The sequence below is a fragment of the Punica granatum genome, chromosome 1 (assembly GCF_007655135.1).
Source record: "Punica granatum isolate Tunisia-2019 chromosome 1, ASM765513v2, whole genome shotgun sequence".
NCBI lineage: Eukaryota > Viridiplantae > Streptophyta > Magnoliopsida > Myrtales > Lythraceae > Punica > Punica granatum.
The window spans coordinates 4,302,953-4,327,031 of NC_045127.1; the positions used below are offsets into that span (position 1 = coordinate 4,302,953).

The 24,079-nt window shown below is 39.7% G+C and overlaps 4 protein-coding genes across 6 annotated transcripts; all 4 read right to left on the reverse strand.

Moving 5' to 3' along the window:
• Positions 1 to 762: 762 nt before the first annotated feature.
• Positions 763 to 5,310, reverse strand: LOC116192846 (CCR4-NOT transcription complex subunit 9-like). The gene is made up of 9 exons (XM_031521522.1): positions 4,962 to 5,310; positions 4,074 to 4,145; positions 3,342 to 3,431; positions 2,905 to 2,947; positions 2,346 to 2,452; positions 2,122 to 2,217; positions 1,589 to 1,779; positions 1,425 to 1,494; positions 763 to 1,161 (listed from the first exon to the last, which is right to left on the reverse strand). The coding sequence occupies exons 1-9, from the start codon at positions 5,154 to 5,156 to the stop codon at positions 1,051 to 1,053; spliced, it is 975 nt and encodes a 324-aa protein (XP_031377382.1). The 5' UTR covers positions 5,157 to 5,310; the 3' UTR covers positions 763 to 1,050.
• Positions 5,311 to 6,674: 1,364 nt separating this feature from the next.
• LOC116192345 (1,4-alpha-glucan-branching enzyme 3, chloroplastic/amyloplastic) lies at positions 6,675 to 14,115 on the reverse strand. 2 transcript variants are annotated; one of them, XM_031520880.1, is made up of 22 exons: positions 13,711 to 14,115; positions 13,427 to 13,498; positions 13,250 to 13,314; positions 12,065 to 12,742; positions 11,623 to 11,658; positions 11,363 to 11,535; positions 11,179 to 11,268; positions 10,964 to 11,039; positions 10,733 to 10,840; positions 10,400 to 10,490; positions 9,973 to 10,074; positions 9,517 to 9,619; positions 9,040 to 9,177; positions 8,726 to 8,797; positions 8,528 to 8,632; positions 8,375 to 8,452; positions 8,186 to 8,296; positions 7,909 to 7,989; positions 7,593 to 7,697; positions 7,389 to 7,474; positions 7,227 to 7,281; positions 6,675 to 7,144 (listed from the first exon to the last, which is right to left on the reverse strand). In XM_031520880.1, exons 1-22 carry the CDS (start codon positions 14,013 to 14,015, stop codon positions 7,112 to 7,114), a joined length of 2,763 nt encoding a protein of 920 aa, XP_031376740.1. In that variant the 5' UTR covers positions 14,016 to 14,115; the 3' UTR covers positions 6,675 to 7,111. The 2 variants fall into 2 exon arrangements, with proteins under 2 accessions (XP_031376740.1, XP_031376742.1); XM_031520882.1 differs by lacking the exon at positions 11,623 to 11,658.
• Positions 14,116 to 14,566: 451 nt separating this feature from the next.
• Positions 14,567 to 16,635, reverse strand: LOC116196461 (cytochrome b561 and DOMON domain-containing protein At3g25290-like). 2 transcript variants are annotated; one of them, XM_031526202.1, is made up of 5 exons: positions 16,246 to 16,635; positions 15,574 to 15,914; positions 15,449 to 15,479; positions 15,234 to 15,334; positions 14,567 to 15,140 (listed from the first exon to the last, which is right to left on the reverse strand). In XM_031526202.1, exons 1-5 carry the CDS (start codon positions 16,631 to 16,633, stop codon positions 14,871 to 14,873), a joined length of 1,131 nt encoding a protein of 376 aa, XP_031382062.1. In that variant the 5' UTR covers positions 16,634 to 16,635; the 3' UTR covers positions 14,567 to 14,870. The 2 variants fall into 2 exon arrangements, with proteins under 2 accessions (XP_031382062.1, XP_031382056.1); XM_031526196.1 differs by having other exon boundaries at positions 15,234 to 15,479; positions 16,246 to 16,634.
• Positions 16,636 to 22,076: 5,441 nt separating this feature from the next.
• LOC116195348 (cytochrome b561 and DOMON domain-containing protein At3g25290-like) lies at positions 22,077 to 24,065 on the reverse strand. The gene is made up of 4 exons (XM_031524471.1): positions 23,636 to 24,065; positions 23,209 to 23,546; positions 22,850 to 23,107; positions 22,077 to 22,749 (listed from the first exon to the last, which is right to left on the reverse strand). Exons 1-4 carry the CDS (start codon positions 23,985 to 23,987, stop codon positions 22,489 to 22,491), a joined length of 1,209 nt encoding a protein of 402 aa, XP_031380331.1. The 5' UTR covers positions 23,988 to 24,065; the 3' UTR covers positions 22,077 to 22,488.
• Between the last annotated feature and the right edge of the window lie 14 nt (positions 24,066 to 24,079).

The window sequence follows — 24,079 nt, forward strand, 5'->3', positions numbered from 1 at the left end:
GAGCTGTTGTAGGACTCAAGTACCACGATTAATTGGCCTCGAATTCGAGCAAGGCTACTGGAGGACTCTCGATGATCGAATTCCGGCAAATCCTAAGGCAGGCCTATGCTTTAAAAGTTACAAATGTCCGGGACATAATAGCAGAGAAGCCTACCGTGTCTCTCATATCCCGCAATGAGACTTGGAGGATCTTGAACGAAGAAAGTATGGTACAGATGATGGAAGAGTTGGGCTTTCGGGTTATCATTGCGGGGCCGGACATGATGTGTAGTCTGGAAGAAGTTGCAAGGACGGTGAGTTCGTGCAGCCTCATGGAGCAGGCCTCACCCACGAGCTCTTCCTGCCCAATGGTGCAGTAGTGGTGCAGATCGTCCCGTTGGGACTGGACTGGGCTTCAAACAATTATTATGGAGGACCTGCAGCTCCAATGGGACTCAAGTACCTAGAGTACAAGATTGAGCTCAAAGAAAGCTCTCTCTGTGAAAAATACGGTCCGGACGACCCCGTGATTACCAATCCCGGCTCCTTGTATGCTCAGGGAGGTATATGTCGACAGGGAGGACATGAATATCGACTTGGTTAGATTCAGGAAGACACTCATTGAAGCACTGCAACTTATTGGAAACAAAGTCCCGTGAACGTTGAATTTTTTGCATGCAATCCAATCTGTTCCGATTTGATCATTGCTGATGCCAATTAAGTCGGGCAGGAACGTGGATCTCACGTAACTTGTTCTCAGTGACGTGGGGCGAATCCTCGAACTCAGATTCCAAGACATTCTTTCTTATTACAAATAAAACATTTTGGACTTAAATACACATGGCTTTTTCAAGGAAAAGTTGTCTACAACACGAGGCCATTATCCTTCAGCCTGCCGCTCAGTTTTGCTTTGTGAACACCAAACTAATTACATCTCAAACAGCACCAGAGCGGTACATATTGCACATCAAAAGACTTACTCACTCAAGCCCACCACAGGCAGTTATCGGCTAAATTCCAGACCACGAAAAAACAGTCAGAGCAGAATTCTGTCCTATCTCTCAAGTTACGTCAGTTCACCAACATGTGTTCGAACCCACTGCCACCCTGTAGTGTTGGGACCCGATTAACTCCAACTGTGAGAAGCAGTTGCTGCAGCCACTTCCTTGTGGTTGGGTCTTCCTGAGAAGAGAGAGGCAAAAGAATATCACTGCACTTGAAGCAAAAAGAATTAGGCCCTTAAATGTATCCTAGCACGTTCACCATGACATACTAATAGGGCACATGTTCTAATCCCAAGTCCCGAAGCACCCCAACTCCATACATACATACTATAATCCAGTTTTGCCTCGAGTTGTTTCTATTTGTCTAAATGTGTTAATACTGACAGGACTATATGATCAGTTGATCACAACGATATAAGTATCTTAGCTAGCAACGCATACTCGGAGGCAGCTGCTGAAGGTGGCATCCCATAACATGTCTGGGAGGCAACTTCGTAGAGCATCACGAGCCCTGTGAAGAAGAAGAGCAATAAGTACTCATCGGGAAGACACATAATCCAGGATACAGCTAGGATCATCTTATGGTTTTCATGAACCCAACCAACCTAGGATTGTCTGAGAGTCGAAGGTAACATCGGATTATATGCTTCAGAAGCCGTGATGAAGGCTGTTCGGCTAGTGACAAGACCATGTTCCCCAAGACTCGGCCTACTGCAAAAAACCGCTCTGCTGTGGTGCAAATGTAGTCGAGACCAATGTCATCCAGCAAGATCTTCTGGACTATGAAAGTTGCGACCTGCCAGAGCAGAACCCCCTCAGGTTAAATCGAATTATGACTCTCAAGTATCAGCACAGGTTGAAGAATAGTTTTATAACCGGGAATTCTAACCTCAACTAGGTCTAAAAGAATGCTTTCAGACCAAGTCAATAACAAACAATCCTAGCATCCCAAAGGTTAATGTTGGCCTGGTCTGAAAAATACCGTTTTAGACCGGGTCAAAGTAAGAATTTTCATCAACAACAGCAGTAATGCAATAGATAGTGGAAAGCACAATCCATTTTACATCATCTTTTCTTTTCATTTTTCAATTTTCAAGTACATGTGCAAATATATAAATCATGAACCAGGAAACTTAACTGTTTTTGATAGCTCACTGCCCATCTCCATGGTGCGCAGGCAGAGTGGGATTATTTCGGTTGAGAGGAGAAAGCTAATGACTTCTGTGTCATCAACCTGGAATAAGAAGCTCCATGTTGATAAATTACGACCACTTCCTTTTAAAATAAATAATTACATCACAACAAATTCAAAAACATTGATCTTGCACATAACAAAATTCAACATAAATCATCATAATGTACCTTCACTAGGGCGCCAATCACACCCAAGCTAGTAAGCCTCAGGTACTCAAATGGCCTCGACTTGCTTGATGTATTTAGGAAAGGGTAAAGATATAAGGGCATATGAGCTGCAGAGAGAGACGGTGATAGGACGATCAAACTCAAGAATTCCAGAGAACAAATTGATTCATATACTCCTCTGGATAGACGAAATCTAAATTCCATATTCGATGACTACCCCTATTGACGCACTAGACGTTACTTTCCTAATTTATGCCAACATACACTGAAATTCTATAATCAAAATAGAATGGTGCTTTCACCCAAAAAAAAACAAAGAAAAAGAATGGTGCCTTATTTTTCATTATTTACCTTTTCAAGTTTTTATAAGAAGGTAAAAATATTCACATAAAAGTTGTCCCTAATATGCATAGCCAGAAGGAGATGATTGCAAATTAGACTAGCAATGCTGCTTCATGCATTGAGAAAGTGAACCAACCACAAAAAAAAAAAAAAGAGCTCTGCTCAACCCTTTTGGGAAAGAAGAGTTCCACAGAGATAATTGTCCACGTAATCTTACCATTAAGGAACAACATCCTTGTGTCTGGGTGAGAGGCAACGCACTGAAAAGTGAAAAAGAACTATTAGAAGCATGAAGCATTAATAAGTCTTAAACGGAAAGAAAAGAGCTATGCTCCTTGGTGGGCAAGAAATTTTCAAACAGAAAAGATGAATAGCAGAACACATCTTCATTTAGTTGACCTCCAAAATTTATCAACTTCCAATAGATCTGCTATAAAATGAGGCCATCTTTCTCTCCGCCGGGGGGGAGGGGGAAGAGTTTACCTCATACAGTAACTTCATTGCAGAAATGATGATGCAAGCATAGTAAACAAATGAACCATTTTCAACAGCAAAGCAAACTTTGCATCAAGGACATCCATTAGTGTGAAATCGAAGAGACTGGTAAAGGAAACAAAATATGGAATATTAGGGCAAAATAGAAGTAGTGCTCACCTGAAGAAGAGCAAGAGCATTACAGACACGATTTGACTGAGCAGGAGTTAAATTCGGTGGTGAGAGAACAGGATAGATGGAAACTATCTCCTGAGAAAAGAAAGGAGAATGGAAAAGAAAAATAAGGCACAACTTACAAGAGCCAAATGCATAATTAAAAGAAAAAAAAAGACACTGCAGACAGAATGTTCTTAGAGAAGGAAAACAAAGCTACCAAGGAACACCTTAGCAACAATTAAGGCATGCTAAGTTATTTTCACATATGCACACACGAATTTATCGTATATCTTGAAGTTAATGCAGTAAAATACCATCAAAGATCCATAAAGGATTGAGATGTTTCAACTTTGCTTCACAGGAGTGCCGATTAGGCATCCTCCTTGACACCAGCCATCTCTATTGACGATATTATGGCAATACTAACTAAAGTCAATACAGAAAAATACTATCAAACTGTCATGCAAATGAAGATGTTTTGAGGTGCCCAGCACATATAAGCATGCATCTACTAGACAATTTTCTGGAGATCATTTAATCTGATTTTCAGAGCCCAAAATTTTACGTTTGAGCTCTCAACCAAACACCCAAAAAATATCAAACTTCTGTATCACCAAACAGAATGCACAAGTGACAGTGGAAGTGGCAAAAATGTTTGACCACATATTGCCAACAAAATAAGAGATCGAGCATGCCAATTTTCAAGTTAGCGAAAGAGGTTACTGACTGTCATACCTGCAATAGAGCAGCAATAGTACCGAAAGAATTCCACAATAATGGCGCCAAATCTTGGAAAAGTTCTCTCTTCTGAATTCCAAAAACAAGGGTAGAATACCTATTAGCTTCAATCCAGCAATACTTCGCTTAGATATATCTTTGTAATCCATAGTTCTAGCAATGCAGAGCTCCAAATTTGAGTAGCTACACTGTTCGAATATAATTCATACTCAATTTCCAATAGCTTATCTCGAATTTTCATCTATGCAATTTAAGAAGATAATTTCACTCCATTACAACCCAAGACAAGGGTGACAAAAGGGGGGAAAAAAAATGTTTCGTAGTGGGAATTGTCCAGCACCGCAGTGGAAACATGTTTGCTAGCCTAATTTTCCCCAAAATTGAATCTTCATATAGAAAATTGAATGTCGGCCCCAAAAGAAATCATCTTTAAAATGGAAATTTGAAATTCTTTTCCCCCTTCAGTCTCATTTAATGTCCCATTTCCAGCTCAATTTCCCATTTCCAGCTTCCAACTGATGAGATAAAATGCAATTGAAATCAGATGGAATATGATTTGAGAAAAATTAAAACGACAGCGGCACAGTAGTTCCGAAAGGCAGAAGATTTGTGTCGGGGAACAACATAATTTCCCCCAAAACCTAACTCCGACACGATATATATGTATATGTGTGTGTGTGTGTGTAGATGTATGTATTCATGTATTGACCCAAATAGGTAGGCTCCACAACTCAGCTTATAAGCCTTCTTAAGCGGGGAATGTAATTAATAAATAAATGAAAATTTAAAACTGGGAATCCGAGAGAGTGGAGACAGAAACCGGCTTTGGGTCGCCGGTATAGCTGACAGAAGACGGAGAAGAAGAGAGATTTCCGGTGATTTGACCTTGGAAAGCTCGAGTAGGGCGTTCTCTCTGAGCTCGGGGTTGCTGAGGTCGAGCACCAGCTGCTCGGCGGAGGCCATCTTCCGCTCCTTGTTGGGCTGCGCGGCGGCAGCGCCGCCGGCGATGTTCGGAGCAGACGCGCCCGGGGCACTCCCGAAGGGCGCGTTCATGGAGAGGGACTGCGGCAGGTTAGCCATTTCTCACCGGCGGATGGATCAGCAGAGCTCCACCAACTCCTCAGCTTCTTCTTCTTCCTCCTCCTCTTCACTTCTGGTCCTGCTCTGGTTTCAATTTCTTCCTTTTCTCGACTTCTCTAGAGAGAGAGGAGAGAGGGGCGCGTGGAGTAGCACGTCTGCGGGTGTCGCAGGAGCAGGTGGAGGGATAGGATGCGGCCGGGCCTACGGAAGACAGGTGCTGTTACGGTCAGGCGGCAAATCACGTCCATCCCAACACGTCACCGGACCGGGATCGCTGCGTTAAAGCGGGAAACCGGTCCGGGAAAATCGGAACCGTTAAACACTTGAAAATTGAAAGACAAAACTATCAATTTGGTATTGGAAAAACCATATTACCATCAATACAGTCCTTCAAAGACATTTGCTATCAATATAGTTATTCAAAGATCATTCCGTCGGAAAAATTAATCATCTGTTAAAAAGACAGTTAGAATCCCTTAATTCCGTCAATAATTTCTAAAAACTAAAAACTAAAAAAATGAAAAAGAAGAAGAGAATGAAGAAGGAAGCTCTATGTTCATCGTCTTTCCAATTTCGTGTCCGTAGACGGAGAGAGATATGGTTGTGTTGTGCGATCAAGCTCGGGATGTGGGTCACTGGCAACGTTATGTTATATCCCCTCGGGATGATAGGGACTAGATCCGGAATGGATCGGTCAGGTGACTCCTCCGTCAGATTAGTTTCCATCCTGGCCGTCGCATCGGAGGCAATGGACTTTGTGGATGCATTTAAGAGAAAGTATGGCTTATGTCCAACTAGGTCGAATTTCATCTTCGAGGTTTTCATGGATGCTCTTTAGAGGTCATCTCCGAGGATTTCATTTATGTTTCATAGGGGCAAACCTCAAGCCCCCTCTCATCGGCCACCGAGGTAGGTTGCTGTCTCCGGCAACCTCCCTTGGAGGATGTGGCCGGCAAGTGGGGCTGCGAGGTTTGCCCCCTTGTCTATCTCGAAGAATTTTTTTTATTTAATTTTTTTAGAAATTATTGACGAAGTTAGGGGATTCTAACGATCTTTTGACGGATGACTAATTTGTCGACGGAATGATCCTTAGAGAACCATATTGATAGCAAAAACCTTTGAAGGATCAAATCTTTTGAAGACCAAATTGATGGATTTCTCAAAGTTGAAATCCTATCCTCCCCTTTCTTTGAGGCCCGTGAAATCAATATGATTATTTATTATTTATTGGGCCGGGCCGAAACAGTGCTTGTCCGATGCCGGCTGCCTCCAACCAGACGCAGTCGCTACGGAGACCTCCAGCGACCAAGGTGGACCATTTCGCAGTTTTTTCATGGCAGTACTGGTTGCGACTGCGGCCGTCTGGAGCAGAAGCAGCGACATCAACTGCCTCCGTGGGTGCCAGCAGCATCTTGATAAGATAACTGTAGCCTTTTGTGTGGACTCGTCGCAATTACAGAATATAAAGTTCTTCTGATTAAATCGAAAATGAATTTGATTCATGGATGGAACTCCCAATTAGAAGTAGGAAAGAACTTCTTATCATTGATTATAATAAATTAAGTAATACAAAGACGGGTCAAGACATGTCGACAGTGTCATCCAAAGGACACGAAAGATTTTAGGTGTGCTAATCAATCGTCCCAGACATTTCCTTTTTTTGTATATATGACGACGGATATTCACCTGCAGCATCTGTTCGCCTGCATGGCTCAATCATACTTCACAAGGAGGTTACACCAATAAACTTCTCCCGGATCGAACATTGAGTTCGGGGAGAGAAATGGGATGACTCAGGGACCAGTTCTCCGAAGACAGATCTTTCTGGTCCCATCTAAACAACGATCCTAATCAAGAACAAGCTGCAGTGAATATTAAGCACCGGAACTGGTTTCCTCCCCTGCATTGACCCAAACTACCTTGGCTGATGTCTTCGAGTCTCACTTGAGAATTGATCATATCCTCAAAATCCGCTTCAACTTGTAAACCTGGAAAGTTCAGAAGGAACCTTTGAAGACAGCTTGATTTGCTAATTATGTATACATTACACATAGCAGAAAAATCACAAACCTGGGCTATCCTATTTGGCAACGGCACTTCCAAGCAATTGCGAAGGCCATCAACCCTGCAGAGGAAAGAAGCGTGGTTGTGGATGAGACGGAATCTTAAGAAAGACACTTCCGAGAAACGGAACTTTTCAAGGCTTGAACTTTGCAAGAGCTTCATTGTTACCGTCTGCTGATTGTTCGTTGTATATACTGATCACAACCTATCAGTCCCTGACCTCCATACTCTTTTTCATCAGTATTCAATATCAACTGAACTTCAGAAGAATCTCAGTCAGAATTGTTTTCACAATACAGTACACGTGATGAAAGATCAAAAAGTTTGATTTACAAAAATGGATATGATTCGGGGCAGGAAGGATTTACTGACTTGATACTCTCCAGCTTCTTCCACACCAACTTGGTACTTCTCGTATGAATCAGTTGGGTGGAAGTTATATATAAATAGAAGCGGACCACGCATGTACGATATTACCTGTCAGTAACAAATCACAATAAATTATAAATGATAGCACTACTCACAAAGATACACTTCCTGAGGATAAAAGGGCTTGAGTTACTTCTCCTCAGGTAGTTTGAGAAAGAGAAACAATCTCTAGAATATGATTATGGAGCTCCATAGTTTTCTTTTTAATTCTTGGAGACGTTCGCCAAAATAAATGAAACAGAAAGAGCACAGCTCATACCATGGTGGAATCATTCACATGGTGGATATTTGGGAAGCTTCTCGAAAGCACCCCTTCCTTTTCATCCAACTTCATCATATCCTACATGGTTTTTGATTACTCTTAATTTTGGAGAAATACTTTTTACCATCCAAAAAGGAACCACAGTCTCTGTCTAAAAAATGCATTCGGGACAGATTTATCGGTCGTCCAAGTAACATATTCTGGTCCATTTTAATGTAGCTTCGCCAGAAGACAATTGCTTGAGTGCAGCAGAAAAAGGTGTAAAATTAATTACCTTATCGAAAGAAAAAAAATCCCGATGGAGTCCTTCAGCTTCCAAGAGTTCCCACCGACGCATAGCCAATGCATAGGAGAAGTTATTACTCGACATTGGGAATTCGACCCTCTAGTTCAACAGAAAATCCATTATTTCACGGAATATATAATATATTACGAGCTTCTCCTAATAGTGGAAGAGACTAACCTTAGGATGCCCAAATTCGTTACCCATGAAACTAAGGAAAGCGCGGCCACATATCGTGAATGTAATCAAGCGGGTCATCTGCAAAAAGAGATTATAGAATCAGAAAACTATCTACTGAAAGTACAAGGATATTGCAGTGGAAAGCTCACACACCCTGTATAATGAACATCCCTTAAGGATTAAATCCTTCGAGTCAGGAGAATGCTCATTGATTTGGCCGAACAACATTTCTGCCAAAGATTTGCCTCCTGATATAGACTGCAAACCATATCATTACCTACGGATTTAAATAGAAGAACATAACATGCTGTTTGCATACAGAAAAGCAAGAAACTGAAGTGGATGGGTTACTTGGTTATGGTTCTCAGCATATACGAGCATCTTATCAGCGTAGCATCTGTTGCCAATCAATGTGCCAACTATCTGCAAGTATAAGTCAAAGTAGTGTACACATTGGACATTTAGGTGATAAATGCACAGAATTGAGCATCGTTAAGAAAGGTTGTAAAGCAATGATGATTTATATATTGTTACATCATCCTTCAAGCTTAAACTTTTGGGAAAAAGACATGCGCTTAACAAAGGTAATAAAGCTACAGAAGCAACAAGAACATCCCCCTTAAAAATCGAGATGATATGAGAACATTAAGGCAGAAAAGGATGACCTTACTCATGCTCCAGTCCTGATCAGGAGTATTCTCAAGCAAGGATGACCACATCTCTGGAACAGATAGATTGACGTAATAGTCAAATCCCAATCCGCCTTGGGATGTTGGCTCACAGAGGCCGGGATATGACGTTGCCTGCACACAATCCAGTTTTTACTCCATGAAGTAAAGTATGATGTAGAGCTGAATTTGGAGAGATGAAGGTGGTGTTTGGTTTCATAGTAGGATTTTAGAATTGTGATTTTGATTTTGATTTTGAGTGGTATAAATGGGGCCCACCCTTTGACTTTGTAAGAGTTATGTTGTTTTGTTGTGGGAAAAAGTAATATAAATGGGACCCACTCTTTGACTTTGTATGAGTTATTTTGTTTTGTAGTGGGTAGAATTAAGTTAGAATTGTGATTCTAAAATACAACTCTGAAACCAAACAGAGCTAAAGCTTGTTATCAAAGTCTTTTCACACGAAAGACTTACATCTTCAGCAATTGTGATTATATTTGGGTGAAGAGCGTGAAGTATATCATTCGCCAGAATAAGGTACAGAAGTGCGTCCCGATCAACGTATTGATTGCAGTAGCTATATCACCAAATTTACAGTATATTAGTGTTATAAATGAAAAATAATATCAACAAAAACCAGGTGCTTTAAAGAGCATGAAATGACCAAGGAAAATCTTCCAACATTTATGAAAACGACTTTTTATGAATCAAAATGCATCCATTCGTCACTGCAAAAGTTGTTAAAGATCATAACAAAATTATATAGTAAGCAAAACCAATAACTTTTTAATATTTCACGAGGTTAAAATGCCTAATTGAGTATAATCAGGCGAAATGATTCAGAAGCTGAGATTGCCCTCATAAAGGTCAAGAACTTTAAACAAGAAAACACCGCGCAGCTCAGAAGATTAAGGAAGTCTAGGAAATTACTCCTCCATGTCCCCAGTGAAAGAAGCGAAACCATTGTGAGTATACATCATTGATGAGAGTGAATGGAACTGAAAACCATCAGTATGATATTCGACCACCCACCTGCCAACACATTATAATTTGAGAAATGATTACATCTTAGCAGACATTATTAGGTACAAATGGAAAATTATGCTCACTCGATCAAAGCAACTTAGTGATCAATTGACCAAAGTTTAAGATACTAATTTTGGATAATTTCCTGGGTTTTTTTTTCTGAAAGAAAAATCAAGCGGAAGAGAATGTGCACAGGTCTACTTAATCCACCAATTTTAAATCCAATGCATCTTTCTAAGGTGCAATGCATCATTTAACGAGGAAAAAAAAGACTTACTCAATTTTCTTAGTCAAACAGAGCATAAATATCATCTACTGTATCAGAAATTACCAATTTAGATTTGACAGAAGATAATGCAGCACATCAGGGTCACCATATTTGAACATCCGAGTGCCCCAGTATTTGTGTTGACCTCGTTTACCTAGTTGGGCAAACATTAGTATCAGAAAATCTTAACTTGAATGTACTCTTGAATTGCTTTCATATAAAGACGCGACAAAATGTTACTAATTCCACACAATAAAATGACTTTCTTTTTTTTTTTTTTGGTGGGGGGGGGGGGGGGGGGGGGGGGGCGCGTAAACGTCTACTAAACTGACTTGCTAAGAGTAGTAAGTAAGATTAGGAACCAAGAGAACACCAGAGCCTATGAAATGAATTTACCAGAGTGGAAGTAGCAGTCATTTGATCCATCAAATAATGATAGTCCAACCATTTCATCCGGAGCTGAATATGAGTGCACGATATCTAAAAAGACCAACAGTCCTAGTCCTGCAGAAAGTAGATAAGATAATATACAATCCTCATAACAAGGTAAGCATGATTAAAAAGATTCTATTTTGTATTTAGGTGCACTTTGTGACAATAAAAAGGAGTAAAAATATAGTATTCTACCATGTGCTTCATCAACTAATCGCTTGAAGTCATCAGGGGTGCCAAATCGGCTACTCACAGCAAACAAATTTGTGACCTGCATGGGGACAGACATGCCTCACTCCAACTTCCAATAGAAGTCATTAGCAGCTCAATAGAAGCCCATCTCATATGTGAAAATAGCTTCTAAAAGATTATAAATATAATAATAATAAAAGGACACGAGGGATACTCACTCTATAACCAACAGTATAATAATCCTTGTGCTCGATTACCCCTATCAACTGTATAGCATTGTACCCTGCATTCTTCACATGAGGAAGAACCTGCGACAAAGGGAAAAAGAGCGTTCAAATAAAAGACCTACAAGTTTAGTGTATTATTCAATTCATGAAATAGATTAAACAACAATTAAATTACATTCTTTGTGAATTCATTGAAGGAAGATATTTTAGGTTCTGATCCGCTAATTCCAACATGGCATTCATATATTCTCAGGGACCTTGGCTTATTCGGCCTTGAGTGTTTCCACTTGTAAGCACTCTCAGGTGGCGGTTCCCAGTGGATCGCATAAGCTTGGCTTCCTTCTGCATCTGTTATGAGTATACTTTTCAATATTCAACATCCATCTGTTTAAGCTTTTCGATGCATGGCAAATCAATCTTAACACGTATAAGAACCTGGGGGCCAAGTCCTCAATTCTTCATTTACCTCACCTATGATTAAAATGTCATGTCCTAATATATATCCCAACACATACACAGGTGCATTGTTGTCTCGTTGATAATTGGGAAAAAAAGAAAAGTAGTGCCTTCATTTGTGAACCAGTTTAAATTATTAGATCAGCTGTTAGTTGCTGTACAATGTACTAAACCAAAGTGAAAACTTAAAGGATCAAGTTGCCATGCAGTCATGGAGAAAAAAAGCACGTAAGGTGTTTAACCACATGTATACCACTGTGTCTCCATCTATAGATGGGTTGGCATGTGTAGAGCTCTAAATGGATAAAAGTTTCACATTGCAGCTATAACTAAGAAGTAACCACTTCTAGAAACCATTGATTTTTTGAAAAACGTGATTTGTGAGGATCCTATCAATTTGAGGCTGTGAAAAGCAATATACCTGGTTTTACATAAGTAGCCCAAGCAGGGACCCGCTCCAATGGCCCATTAGGGGTGTTAAAATAAACCCTGTATCTGCTTCCATGAGGAATACCTGGACTGTACTTCTTCAGCCATGCCTTCCTTCCTTTACGGGTTTCTAACCAGTATGGTATCGGAGGTTTCTTTGCACGGAACTTCTCTCGCCACGGGGGATCAATGAAAACATTATAAATGTCATATTCTTTTCCATTATCAATCACATCAAATGGAGGTAGGTTACCAGGGGGGTCGTCTTTATGCTGTTCTTTCCAAGCTTTGTACCTTGTTTCTGCATCAGGTATAGGTTCCAGTTCCTCGTATGTCTGAGGACTATTCGGACCAAACCATTGCTCATATAACTTTGCTGGTAGTTCAAATCGGTTTTTCAAGAACCGGTCCTCCCCGGGCTCCCAGTACTCGTCATTTGCTTTCTTGAATATCTCTTCAACGGTAATGCCACTGTCACCCTTATCATAATCATCCACATAATTGTACTGCTGAAAGTAGAGTTCATCGGGTTTTTCTCCTTCCTTCAACTTGTCTTCAAGAATGATGAACCAGTAACCATAGTCATCGTGACCAAAGTGACCCTCTCTTGCACAGTTCTCAGTTGGTGACCACCCATTGAAATCCCCAACTATTGCGCAGTACCGAGCTCCTGCATTTGACATCTATTAGAGCATAAAATTAAGCGCTAGAAATAAGTTTATCATCATATGAAACCGAAATCTAAAAGTAATGCTTGGGATCATCTTACCAGATTTATGGGACATTCTAACCAAATTCTCCACTAAACTCATTAAACCAAGGTCAAGTGATTATGGTCATTTTGCCTTACATTGCAGCTCACAGTTTCAGTTAAATGCCACCAAAAGCCAACGGATTATTAATTGCTCTACCAAGAAATTACTTTTTATGGGGCAATTGTGACTTAGAAGGTAAAAGGCCAATTTTCAGAAGTAAAGCGAGGCATATTTCAGGTTGAGAATCATTTTAGTTCTATTTCTTGGCAAACTGATGTTAAGGTTTCGGGAACCTGAAAACCAGATAGCAAATTCTTTACGAGAATGTAAGCAAGGACTTAACTTTTTAAGTCAAGCTTAAACCATGAACTAAACTCCATGGTTTTAATCACAGACATCTCAAAATTCAGACTATATCAAACCTGGAGCCCATTCCATATAATCCACCCGATGTTCCACGTGACGGTGCATACCCAGAATCTCGAAGCTGAGAAGAATATCGGCAGCATTACGGGGAGAAGAGGAACACTACCGTCCGAATTGAATTAGAAAATATAAAGCATATGAAGCAATTTCCAGAGTCCATTTCCTGAACTAACCCAGAAGCCATTTCCTTGAGGTTAAGGTGACGATTGAAAATCTCATCTTTGAGGTCCTTCAACGCCTTATGCCTGAAAATAATTCACCCAAAAAGAGCAGAAAGAGAAAATGAAGACATGATCTCCAAATATACGAAGTGAACAGTAAAAAACTGAAGCTTACTATGGTATTATACATTACGAGAGGCAAGAGAAATTTCCCGCCATTTCAATCTCTTCTTTCTATCGAGCGTAAACCCAAAAACACGAGCATATCAAATGGAGTAGCAAGTACAATTCCATACCTCTCGCGAAGGAACTGAGCGAAAGCTTTGTGGGAAATCCCTAACTTAGTGAGGAACCCAACTGGGTCGACCCCTTTGTCCGCGTCAGTCGTGCTCCCCTTGCCCTTCTTCCTCATGGCCTGCTTCTCCGAGCTCTGCTGCGGCTGTTGCTGAGAATGCTCTGCTGCGGAGCACACTGTCTTCAAGTCAGTCTTCCGGGGGAATTGGATGGAGAATCCATGGCGTCTTCTGTGCCGTGAGTTGGAGTGAAGGGCCGAGGGAGCTGAGTAGAAGCACAGCCTGCTCTGAAGTGAGAGGGAAGCCATCTCCGTGAAGGCAGAGAGAAACGGAGACTGACTGGGTTTTAGATAAGAGGAGGAGGAAGGAGGAGGAGAAGAAGAAACTGGGCGGGTTGCCTTCCGAGTTTGGAACAGAGGTTTATGAGTTGACCCGCTCGAGTTTGACTGTGGATTCTATCTTCCACTAATTACCCGACTTCCCCTGCATTACAGAACAATTGAAATTTTTCCCTAAACTTTGTTAACTTTGCGTGGACGTAAGGATTTAAAATCAGAATCACAAATCAGCCTCCCCCATCTTTTCATATTGTTTAGAAAGAGAACCACGGCCAGGAATGCCGGAGCGGTCTAGCTCGAGCTTGTGAGGCTACAATTGGCCCTATTAAGTCGCTTCTAGTAATTTAAGCCGACGTGATTAATGTGAAATAATATGAACAATAAAACTTTCCTCCGGATGTTAATCACTATATATAGGTTACAAACTTTTGCGAAATAGTAACTGAATTGGATCTCAACTTCAACTCCAATCAGGACAAGTTGCAGGTGTTGCAATTCACATTACGGTCTCAAATAGCGAATAAAATTGCTCATATGATGAAATAATAAACTATATCTGTGAGCCTGGCTGCTCCAACATATATAAGAGAGTATAAATTTTACAATCGGGAGGAGGTGCGCATATAGTTCGAAAACTTCACATGAAAACACATACAAATTAAATCCCAAAGCTGAAGTCTGCAGACTAACAGTACACGGAAAATGTTCACTCTTCCATCCATGATCTTAGCTCTTCATTCTGCAAAAATTTGATGGATCAAATAGCGGTTTGAGAAGGCTGACCATGTGCTGCGGTACTACCTCTCCTCGTTTGGCCATGAATTATTATGTTTCGTTTGTTTTGTTCTTCTTCTCATAGTACATATACCATGAGTAAATCTCGAGTATTAGCGCGACGACAAATAAGAGCAAGAGAATCCCGATATAGACCCAATTCCAGACAGCATTATCTGGCTTGAGTATGGCGATTCCTCGGAATATGTTCCCGATGATCAGGATGAGCAAAGTATAGCCGATGGAATGATGGTGCGTTTTCCAAATACGGTAGCCGTTATGTTTATCGGTTGATTCCGGCTTCAGTAAAAATGCAAGCATCTAGAAAGAAAAAGTTAAACGCTTACCGTACGAGCACGAAACAATTATATATAAAGAACCGTACACAGATAAATACGAAAGAGAGATGGTTACTTGCAAAGTCGCCAAGGTGAATATGAATATGGCCAGCCACCGGTGAACATGGAAGGTATAGTATGGGGAACTAGATCCGAGGATCAAGCCGATCGCCCATCCTGCAGTGCCGACAGAGTAGCCGATGATTTGACACGTGATATGAAAGTACTGCCAGTTCTTGCTAAATCCCCGAAAGTAACGTGCGATTATCACCCCAATAGGCAGGAACGTACCCCATCCGATTATGTTCAGGATACCATGCACCTGCAGTGCGTGTTCGGTTCAAAGCCAAATATTTAAGAGTACCTGTATGTAATTTTATTAGAATTTAAGGATGTGGATGCAATTTTCATTTTACCAATCTAAGGGTGTGTTTATGGTTTTTCAGCCCCCTATCTTTACTCTCGCCGGACCGGAGATTTAGCGTCTCTGTGCTGTCGAAATTCTGGAGTGTCATTGGGTGCATCTTCGGCTCCAGTCCGTCCGCCTCGTATCCTACTTGCCACACGTGGTTGAGCTTCGAGACTTTGTACGCCGAGTTCGGGACGATCACTACCGCCGATAGCGCAAAGTACTGCTTCTCCTCGATGTAGGATGACGCCATGTCCCTGACCTCGACATCTACTGTTGTTGGCTGGAGGTGACACTTCTTGATCTTGGTCTCACGGGTAATGTTGTACAATTTGGTCGATAGGGTGCCTGCACGAGGACGACATATGGATAATGGATTAATCGGGAACGGAAGGTTGGGATGCTTGTTTTCGACAGCTTGTTGTGTTTGATTTTAGAATTTAGTAGAGTTGAGTTTTGATTTTAATTGGTTTGTAATGATTGTGTTATTAAATTATGAGAGAAACTGTGAAAAAAAATAGTTGAGAGAATTTAATATAAAAAATTGAATTGAATGGTTATAAAATTGAAGAAAGAAAAAGTAATAATTATGTTGTTAAATTGAAAATTAGTGGAGTTAACTGGAATAAAGTTAAAAAAGAATTGTAAAACGAAATGGATAGTTAGAGATTGGGATGACCATTGGGCTGCCGAATGCTGATGATGGCTCTGGTCCCTATCATCTGTGGCCTGGGGAGTGGGTTGACGCCCCAAGAGAGCCACCCGGTATCGGACCTGAAGCTGGTCCCAAACACGACGTCTATCTGTGTCCACTGGCTGTTGAAGCTAGACACACTCCACCCGAGCTCGACATCAAGCGTCCTCAGCTTCTTGCAGTGCGTGATGTTCCGGCCCTTTGCTGTCATCACAAAGGCCTCGCTACACAGGCCGCAGCTCTGGGAACGGACTGGATGGGTAATGAAGAGGAGAATGAGGATGAAGATGGGGACGACGGGAGTCGGAGAGGCCTGACAAGCAAGAGCACTCATGTTTTTTTTAGAGCTCGTTGCAACCTTGGACTGATTCATTTTGGTTCAATTGAGCATTTTATATGCGCATGGATCGTGGTGGTCCCATGAAGCCGCAGGCTCTTTGATTCGAAACCAATATAAGAAGTATAGTGTCTTGTCCATGATAAACGAGGAATAAGGGAAAGATGCGCAGCAGATTCAATTCTACTACTCGTGTCCTTTCTTAGCTATTTAGAATTTTCATATCATTATATTAAATTCATAGACTTTCCATGATATAATATTTATGGGTATTGCTAGGGTACAGAAGCTCCTCAAAATGTGGTTTTATAGAGGCTCCAAAAAATAAATTTCTTATTATTTAGCAAGGTAATTTGTTATTTAACGAGAGTCTTGTTGTATTTAAAATAATATTTTTTTTACAAAATGACAAGTTTCTTGTTATTTAAATTTTTATTATTATTCCAACACCGACAATCACCCGCATCTGCGATGTGACACTCTTCAATTGATCTCCATAAACACTCCTTTTTAAGGATCCTCCTAAGGAAGTTTATCTTAATATTTATCTATTTATAAATTATGTTAAAAGAGAGTTTCAAAGGAGAACTCTCCATTAGTCAAGTGTGACCTAATGATATGTTACAATATATTTTTTTTTCGATTAAATACAATAAAATATTTTAAAACCACATATTTTTTCCTCTTTCTTTATTATAAAAAGAAATAAAAATTTACATTAAGCAAAAACAGAGTTCCAAAGGGACACTCTCTGTTAGCCAAAGTTAGTAAGAGATGGATCCCGTCAGATGGTCTCAAAACGATATGTTTCTGAATGAAATTTTCTCGATTTTTTTTATTTCTAAAATTTTTTATTTTATTATTTTATGTTATAAAATTATCAACAAAATCTTCCAAAATTAAATAAAATCTTTCGAAATTAAATAAAATCTTATGAAACTAATTATTTTCATATGTAAAATTATCAATAAAATATTCCAATATTATTTACCCAATAATCTTTTGGAAATTAGAATATTATGAATTTTTTTAAAAATCAAATTACATTTTTAGAGAGTTTTTGTTGTACATTATAAATAGCAAAATCATTTTCAAAATTTCCAGAGCTTCTCTCTTAAGTCTTATTCCTTCCCCAATAGCAATTCGGGTTAGTTTACGTTCGATATCTTCGTCGCTAAACTTTTGGAAGCAATATTTCTGACACCTCGATGATATTGATAGAGGCAACCCTTTGGCCCTTATTGTCATGAGGACGAATACTATGGTGGACCCATTCGGCCCCTCCATTATTCTCGACAGTTCATCCCAAGCTTCCATGGTTAGCAAGTGACATGCTCAACAATGGGGGCAACCCCTTTGTACCCATTGTTGTAGCCGAACTTCTTTTAGTAGGTTTATTGCTTGAGTTTTCTAGGCTTAAAACACATCTCTTGCCGATAGATATTTTCTATTTCTCTTTGAATAAGAAACAGAAAATTAGCTCAAGCCTTCTCGAGAAAAAATGTAATTGATGATTCTTTATTTTTTCTTCTATCAACTAAGATGTTCTCTGAATTATGAGTTAGTCTATGGATTCAATTACCACTGCACACAAAGAAATCAGTTGTTCAATCATTGTTGTTGTTTTTGTCTTAATTTTTAAATTTTTCTTAATTTGGATACAACTTGATGTACTGAGTTGTGGTGGAATAGACTTGAACGACTGACTTCGGAGACGGCTGGGGTGCAATGGGTGGAGAAGGCTAAGGTGGAACAAAGCAACTAATGCTGAAGAAATTAGTTGTTACCTTGCGCATATTTTTCGCTTCAAATTCTCCATCTAGAAAATATGAAAGTCGTGATAAACTAATCTTTAACTTTTTTTTTTCTCTTTCCTACGTCTACTTACATGTTCGTATGAAAAATTCTCTTTTCTTTAAATTGAAGAATGTTTGAATTTGCACACAAATATATAATTCCCTATCATATATATCCATAACTAAATATATGAAGACATCTATATATATATATATATATATGTTATATACGTTTCTCTATACGTTTGTGCATATGTCTCTCTCTATATATATATCGTAAATTATTTTTAATTAAATTTATATGTTATTGAGCAAAAAAAATAAATTTATATGCTTCTATAAATTTTATTAGCTCTTTTTAAATTTATATTATAAAGTTGTTAAAAGAATTATCATGTTTAATCATCTGCAACGCACGGGTTTCACAATTAGTATTAAGCTAAATGAAAGTTCCAATGGAGAATTCTCCCTTAACAATTTTACAATAAAATATTTTAAAACTATATTCTCTCTTTTTTTTTCCCAAATAGAAATAAAATTTTTACATGATTAGATAATAGGGTGTATGTGCAATAAAAAATATCAGTTAGGTGATAACCTTTAAGAGGGACATGTCCTTATTTTGTACATCTTTATATTATAAATATGTATCAATATATCTATAATATAGTTCTCTCAATAATGCAAACACTTGAAATATAGTTCAAGAATTTTAGTACCTTTTTCCACTAAAACTGAATTTACTAAACCAAAATATTATTTCTTTTTACATTTTTAAGGGTCATATTTTAATTATAAAAAATCATATATTAATTTTTCTAATTTTATTTGAATTGTTCTTTGTCACCAATTTTTTAAACTTCACAAACTTAATGACTAATTTTTTTTACATAGTATTATCTTTTATTTTACATTTATATTTATTAAATTCGATGTGTTAATATCCTCATCGATTACTTGAAAATTTTGTTAGAAACAACTATGTTCTCGAATTTGTACATATTTATGATTATAAGTTACTATAATTTTTTACAATGTAACTAATACGAATAAATAATTTAGAAGTTATTATTCTAAAACTCTAGACCGGTGCGATGTGTATATATATATATATATATATATATATATATAGCACAGTTTGTTCCCTGTTGAAAGCAGCAGCAACAAGAACCAGCTTCCAGTGCCTGAATATGGAGAAATTATTACATGGGAATGAAGTATTCCCATACAATAATCTTCAATATGAGGTTAAGCCCCACTTACATACGAATGCAAGACAATGGCGGGTGTACGTGGTGCGCCTCTCCAATATCTTAAATTAAACTTTTGAGGAAAAATCGGCATCTCATATCAGACTTGTATATAGCTTGTGAAAGAAGTCTGCATATACGCGCGTTTGATGAACTCGTACAGTATCGATTCTCATCTCATTATCGTGACTATGAACTGACTCGATGAGATAGCGGACCCACCCATGCAAATCACGCTCCAGGCTCTTTGGAGCTTTACCATGATCATAATTGGTCTTCAAAGAAATTGGTCACGATATTCCTATCTTACGCTTTACCAGGCAGTCCAATAAACAACTACCCTTTATTCCTTTTTTTTGGTGTTTCCTTTAGTAAATAAATGCAAGCCGAATAAATATTGTCTTATGACTTTTCACTTTAGTATTTTCTGCATTATATGCCACTTTACAACTTGGTGGTTCCAGCAAACAATTAGGATAGGATTCCAACAATTTTCTGAACTTCAGGGCGCAAATCCATGGTATGTAACATGTTTTAATCTTCATAGGTCTGAGGACTATTCAGACCGAACTACATATTGGTGGCGGGGGTCTCCGACACGAACTGCTGGTATATAACCTTGCAGGGAGTTCAGATCGGTTTTTTTAAGAACCGGTCCTCCCGGGGCTCCCAGTACTCGTCATTTGCTTTCTTGAATATCCCTTCCAATGATAATGCCACTTTCACTCTTTTCGTAGTCATCCACGTAATTGTACTGCTGAAGGCAGTGTTCGTTGTGTCCTTCTCCTTCCTTCAACATATGTTCGAGAATGATGAACCAGTAACAATCGTCGTCGCGACCAAAGTAACCCTAGTTTCCAGTCTGCATTTGACTTGAGCTGATCACTGACTTGCGTTAAAAGGTAAATATTCAGCACACATGTTACGTGTAGTACTAACTAAAAATTAAAGTTTACCATCATTTAAACCCGATATATCAAAAGTAATGCCTATTAAGATCATCTTATCTGTATTTACGAGACGTTCTAACCAAATTCCTCGCTTAAATTATAAAACCAAGTTCAGGTGACTATGATCATTTTGCCTTAATTATATCATGGCAACTCATATTGTTAAATCTACGAAAAGCCTACTGGTAATTCATTCTTTTACCATGTCATTACTTTCCACGGACAAACTAGTGAACGAAAATAGTACAAGGGCATTGCTCAGAAGTAGAGCAGAGTATACTTCAGGTTTAAGAATCGCTTGGCCATTGTATCTTTTTGGGTGTGCACTCTGCTGTCCGAATCCCAACGGCCCCGAGCCATTTCAACCAACCCATGTTGGTGGCTTCTATAATAGATTTTATTTCAGACATCTCAAAACTGAGACTATATCAGACCTGAAGCCCATCATATAATCCACCTGATGTTCCACGTGACGGTGCATACCCAGAATCTCGGAGCTGATAAAATTCCCAGCAGCATTATGATTAGGACAGGATCATGGTAACGATATGGTTCGAATTGAATTGAAATTAAAGAGTATGAAGCAATTTTTTTCTCAGTCCATTTCCTGAACTAACCCAGAAGCCATTTCCTTGAGATTACGGTGACGATTGAAAATTTTGAGGACACCTTACGCCTGAAAACAATCCCCTCCAAATGTATGAACTGAACAGTAGAAAATGAAGCTTTATTCAAATCATACATTATCAGAGCCAGGAGAAATTTCCCGCCATTTCTGTTTCTTCGTGCAGTGGGGGCTAAAACCCAACCATATCGAATGACTAGCAAGTACAATTCCATATCTCACTCGGAGGAACTGAGTGAAAGCTTTGTGGGAAAATCCTTAACTTCATGAGGAACCCAACTGGGTCCACCCCTTTTTCGGCATCAGTTGGGCTTCCCTTGCTCCTCTTCTTCGTGGCCTACTTCTCCGAGCTCTGCTGCAGCTGTTGGTGAGAATACTCTTGCTGCGGAGCACACTGTCTTCAGCTCAGTCTTCCAGGGGAATTGGATGGAGAATCCATGGCGTCTTCCGTGTCGGGAGTTGGTGAAGACCCGAGGGAGCTGAGTAGACACGCAGTTTGCTCTGAAGTGAAAGGGGAGCCATTTACGTGAAGGCGGAAAAGAACAGAGCCGACATGATTATTAATGTGAAATGATATGAACAATAGTGTGTTTGTTTTATAAATAATAATCAACTCAACTTCAATTCAACATCACAATCATTACTTTTTTTATTTTTTAAATATTTTTAACCATTCAATTCAATTTTTAATATTAAATTCTCTCAATTATTCATTACTTTTTCACAATTCAACAACACAATCATTACTTAATCATTATTTTCTCTCAATTATTTATTACTTTTTCACATTTTTTCACATAATTCAACAATACAATCATTACAAAGCAATTAAAACCAAAACTCAACTCAACTCAACTCTCAATCCAAACGCACTTCCTCTGAATAAAAATCTCACAATAAAGATTACAAACTTCTGAGAAATAGTAACTAATTAGATCTCAAGTTCAACTCAAATCAGGACGAGTTACGGCCGTTACATCATATTACAATCACGCTTCAAATAGCGAATAAAACTGCTAGTATGATTAAAAAAGAAAAATTAACCTATGTGACCCCGGCGGCTCCAACATATAAGAGGAAATGTAGTTTTAACAATCGGGAGGTGCTGCTTGTGTCGTTTGAAAGCGTCACATGAAAACACACACGAAATTAAGGGGGGAAAAAAAAAACTCTGCAAGCTAACACATGGAAAATTTTCCCTCTTCCATCGATGATCTTGGCTCTTCATTCTCCATCTCATTGTACGGCTGTGCTCCTGTGATTACTTTGTTTATTTTTTACTCCCATTTCTGTCGTTGAGAAACTTAATCCATGTGTGAATCTCCAGTATTAGCGCGACGCCAGATAAGAGCACGAGAATCCCGATATAGACCCAATTCCAGACAGCATTGTCTGGCTTGAGTATAGCGATTCCATGGAACATGTTCAGGATGATCACTGCGAGCAAAGCATAGCCTAACAAGTGATGGTACATGTTCCAATACTTGCGGTATTCATCGTTTACGCTCGGCTTCAGTCGCAATGCAAGCATCTAGAAGGCAAAAGCCGAATGATCAATAACTGAACCCAAAACGAACATGTGGGTGGAAACCAAGGAACTGATGTAGATCAATAGAGAGGGATATGATTACTTGCAAAGTCGTGAAGGTGAAAATGAATATGCCCAGCCACCGGTGAACATGGAAGATATAGTATGGGGACTTGGTTCCAAGGATCAAGCCAATCGCCCATCCTGCAGTTCCGACAAAGTAGCCTAGGATTTGACACATGACATGAATCTTGAACCACCAGTTCTTCAAATGGAAGGGATGTTTCCGAAAGTAACGCGCTATTATCACCCCGATAGGCAGGAACGTGCCCCATCCAATCATGTTCAGGATACCATGCACCTACAATACGTACATGTTCGGTTTGGAGCCAAACACTTAAGTTTATGTATTATACGTAATTTTATTAGAATATAAAGACGTGTATCTAATTTTGATTTTACCTTTCTGAGGTAGCTTTGATGGTTTTTCCGCCCAACATCTTCACTCTCGCCGGACCAGAGATTCCGGGTCTCTGTGCTGTCGAAATTCTGGAGTGTCATTGGATGCTTCTTCGGCTCCATTCCGTCCGCCTCCTCTCCGACTTGCCACACATGGTTAAGCTTCGAGATGTTGTATCCTGAGTCTGGGACGATCACCGTTGCCGACAGCGTGAAGTACTGTTCCTCCTCGATGTAGGATGCTTCTGTGTCCCTGACCTCGACGTCTACTGCTGTCGGCAGGAGGTGGCACCCCATCTTGGTGTCACTGGTAATGTTGTACGTATTGGTCGATAGGGTGCCTGCATGAGGACGACATAGTGGATAATGGATTAGTCGGGTACGAACGAAATGTCAGGATGCTCATTTGAGATGGTAGAAATGAGATGACCATTGGGCTGCCGGATGCCGATGACGGCTCTGGTCCCGATCATCTGGGGCTTGGGGAGTGGGTTGACGCCCCAAGCGAGCCACCCGGTGTCGGACCTCAGCCTAGCCCCGAACACAACGTCGATCCGTGTCCACTGGCTGTTGAAGCTAGACACACGCCACCCGAGCTCGGCATCCAGCGTCATCAGCTTCCTGCGGCATGTGACGTTCCGGTGCTTTGCTGTCATCATGAAGGCCTCGCTGCACAGGGTGCAGCGTTCAGAATGCACTGGATGTGTAATGAAAAGGATCAGAAAGAGGAAGAAGACGGGGACGACTGAAGTCAGAGATGCCGGAGAAGCGAAAGCATTCATGTTTTTTCGAGCTTGTAGCAAGCTTGAGCCGATTGATTTTGGTCAAGTGTAGCATTTATGTCCGTATGGATCGGGTGGTCCCATGAAGGTTC

Coding starts and splice junctions, on each gene's coding strand:
- LOC116192345 (XM_031520880.1), bottom strand. CDS start 14,015: ATGGCTTCCCTCTCACTTCAGAGCAGGCTGTGCTTCTACTCAGCTCCC. Junction 9,620..9,972: donor TTCACTGGGGACATGGAGGA/GTAATTTCCTAG, acceptor TTGGTGATATAG/CTACTGCAATCAATACGTTG. Junction 8,453..8,527: donor AGGGATGTTCATTATACAGG/GTGTGTGAGCTT, acceptor CTCTTTTTGCAG/ATGACCCGCTTGATTACATT.
- LOC116192846 (XM_031521522.1), bottom strand. CDS start 5,156: ATGGCTAACCTGCCGCAGTCCCTCTCCATGAACGCGCCCTTCGGGAGT. Junction 1,495..1,588: donor CGACTCTCAGACAATCCTAG/GTTGGTTGGGTT, acceptor TCTTCTTCACAG/GGCTCGTGATGCTCTACGAA. Junction 1,162..1,424: donor CCTTCAGCAGCTGCCTCCGA/GTATGCGTTGCT, acceptor CTCTCTTCTCAG/GAAGACCCAACCACAAGGAA.
- LOC116195348 (XM_031524471.1), bottom strand. CDS start 23,987: ATGAATGCTTTCGCTTCTCCGGCATCTCTGACTTCAGTCGTCCCCGTC. Junction 23,547..23,635: donor CGGCATCCGGCAGCCCAATG/GTCATCTCATTT, acceptor GTCCTCATGCAG/GCACCCTATCGACCAATACG. Junction 22,750..22,849: donor TCACCTTCACGACTTTGCAA/GTAATCATATCC, acceptor TTTGCCTTCTAG/ATGCTTGCATTGCGACTGAA.
- LOC116196461 (XM_031526196.1), bottom strand. CDS start 16,633: ATGAATCAGTCCAAGGTTGCAACGAGCTCTAAAAAAAACATGAGTGCT. Junction 15,915..16,245: donor CAGCATTCGGCAGCCCAATG/GTCATCCCAATC, acceptor GTCCTCGTGCAG/GCACCCTATCGACCAAATTG. Junction 15,141..15,233: donor TCACCTTGGCGACTTTGCAA/GTAACCATCTCT, acceptor TTTTCTTTCTAG/ATGCTTGCATTTTTACTGAA.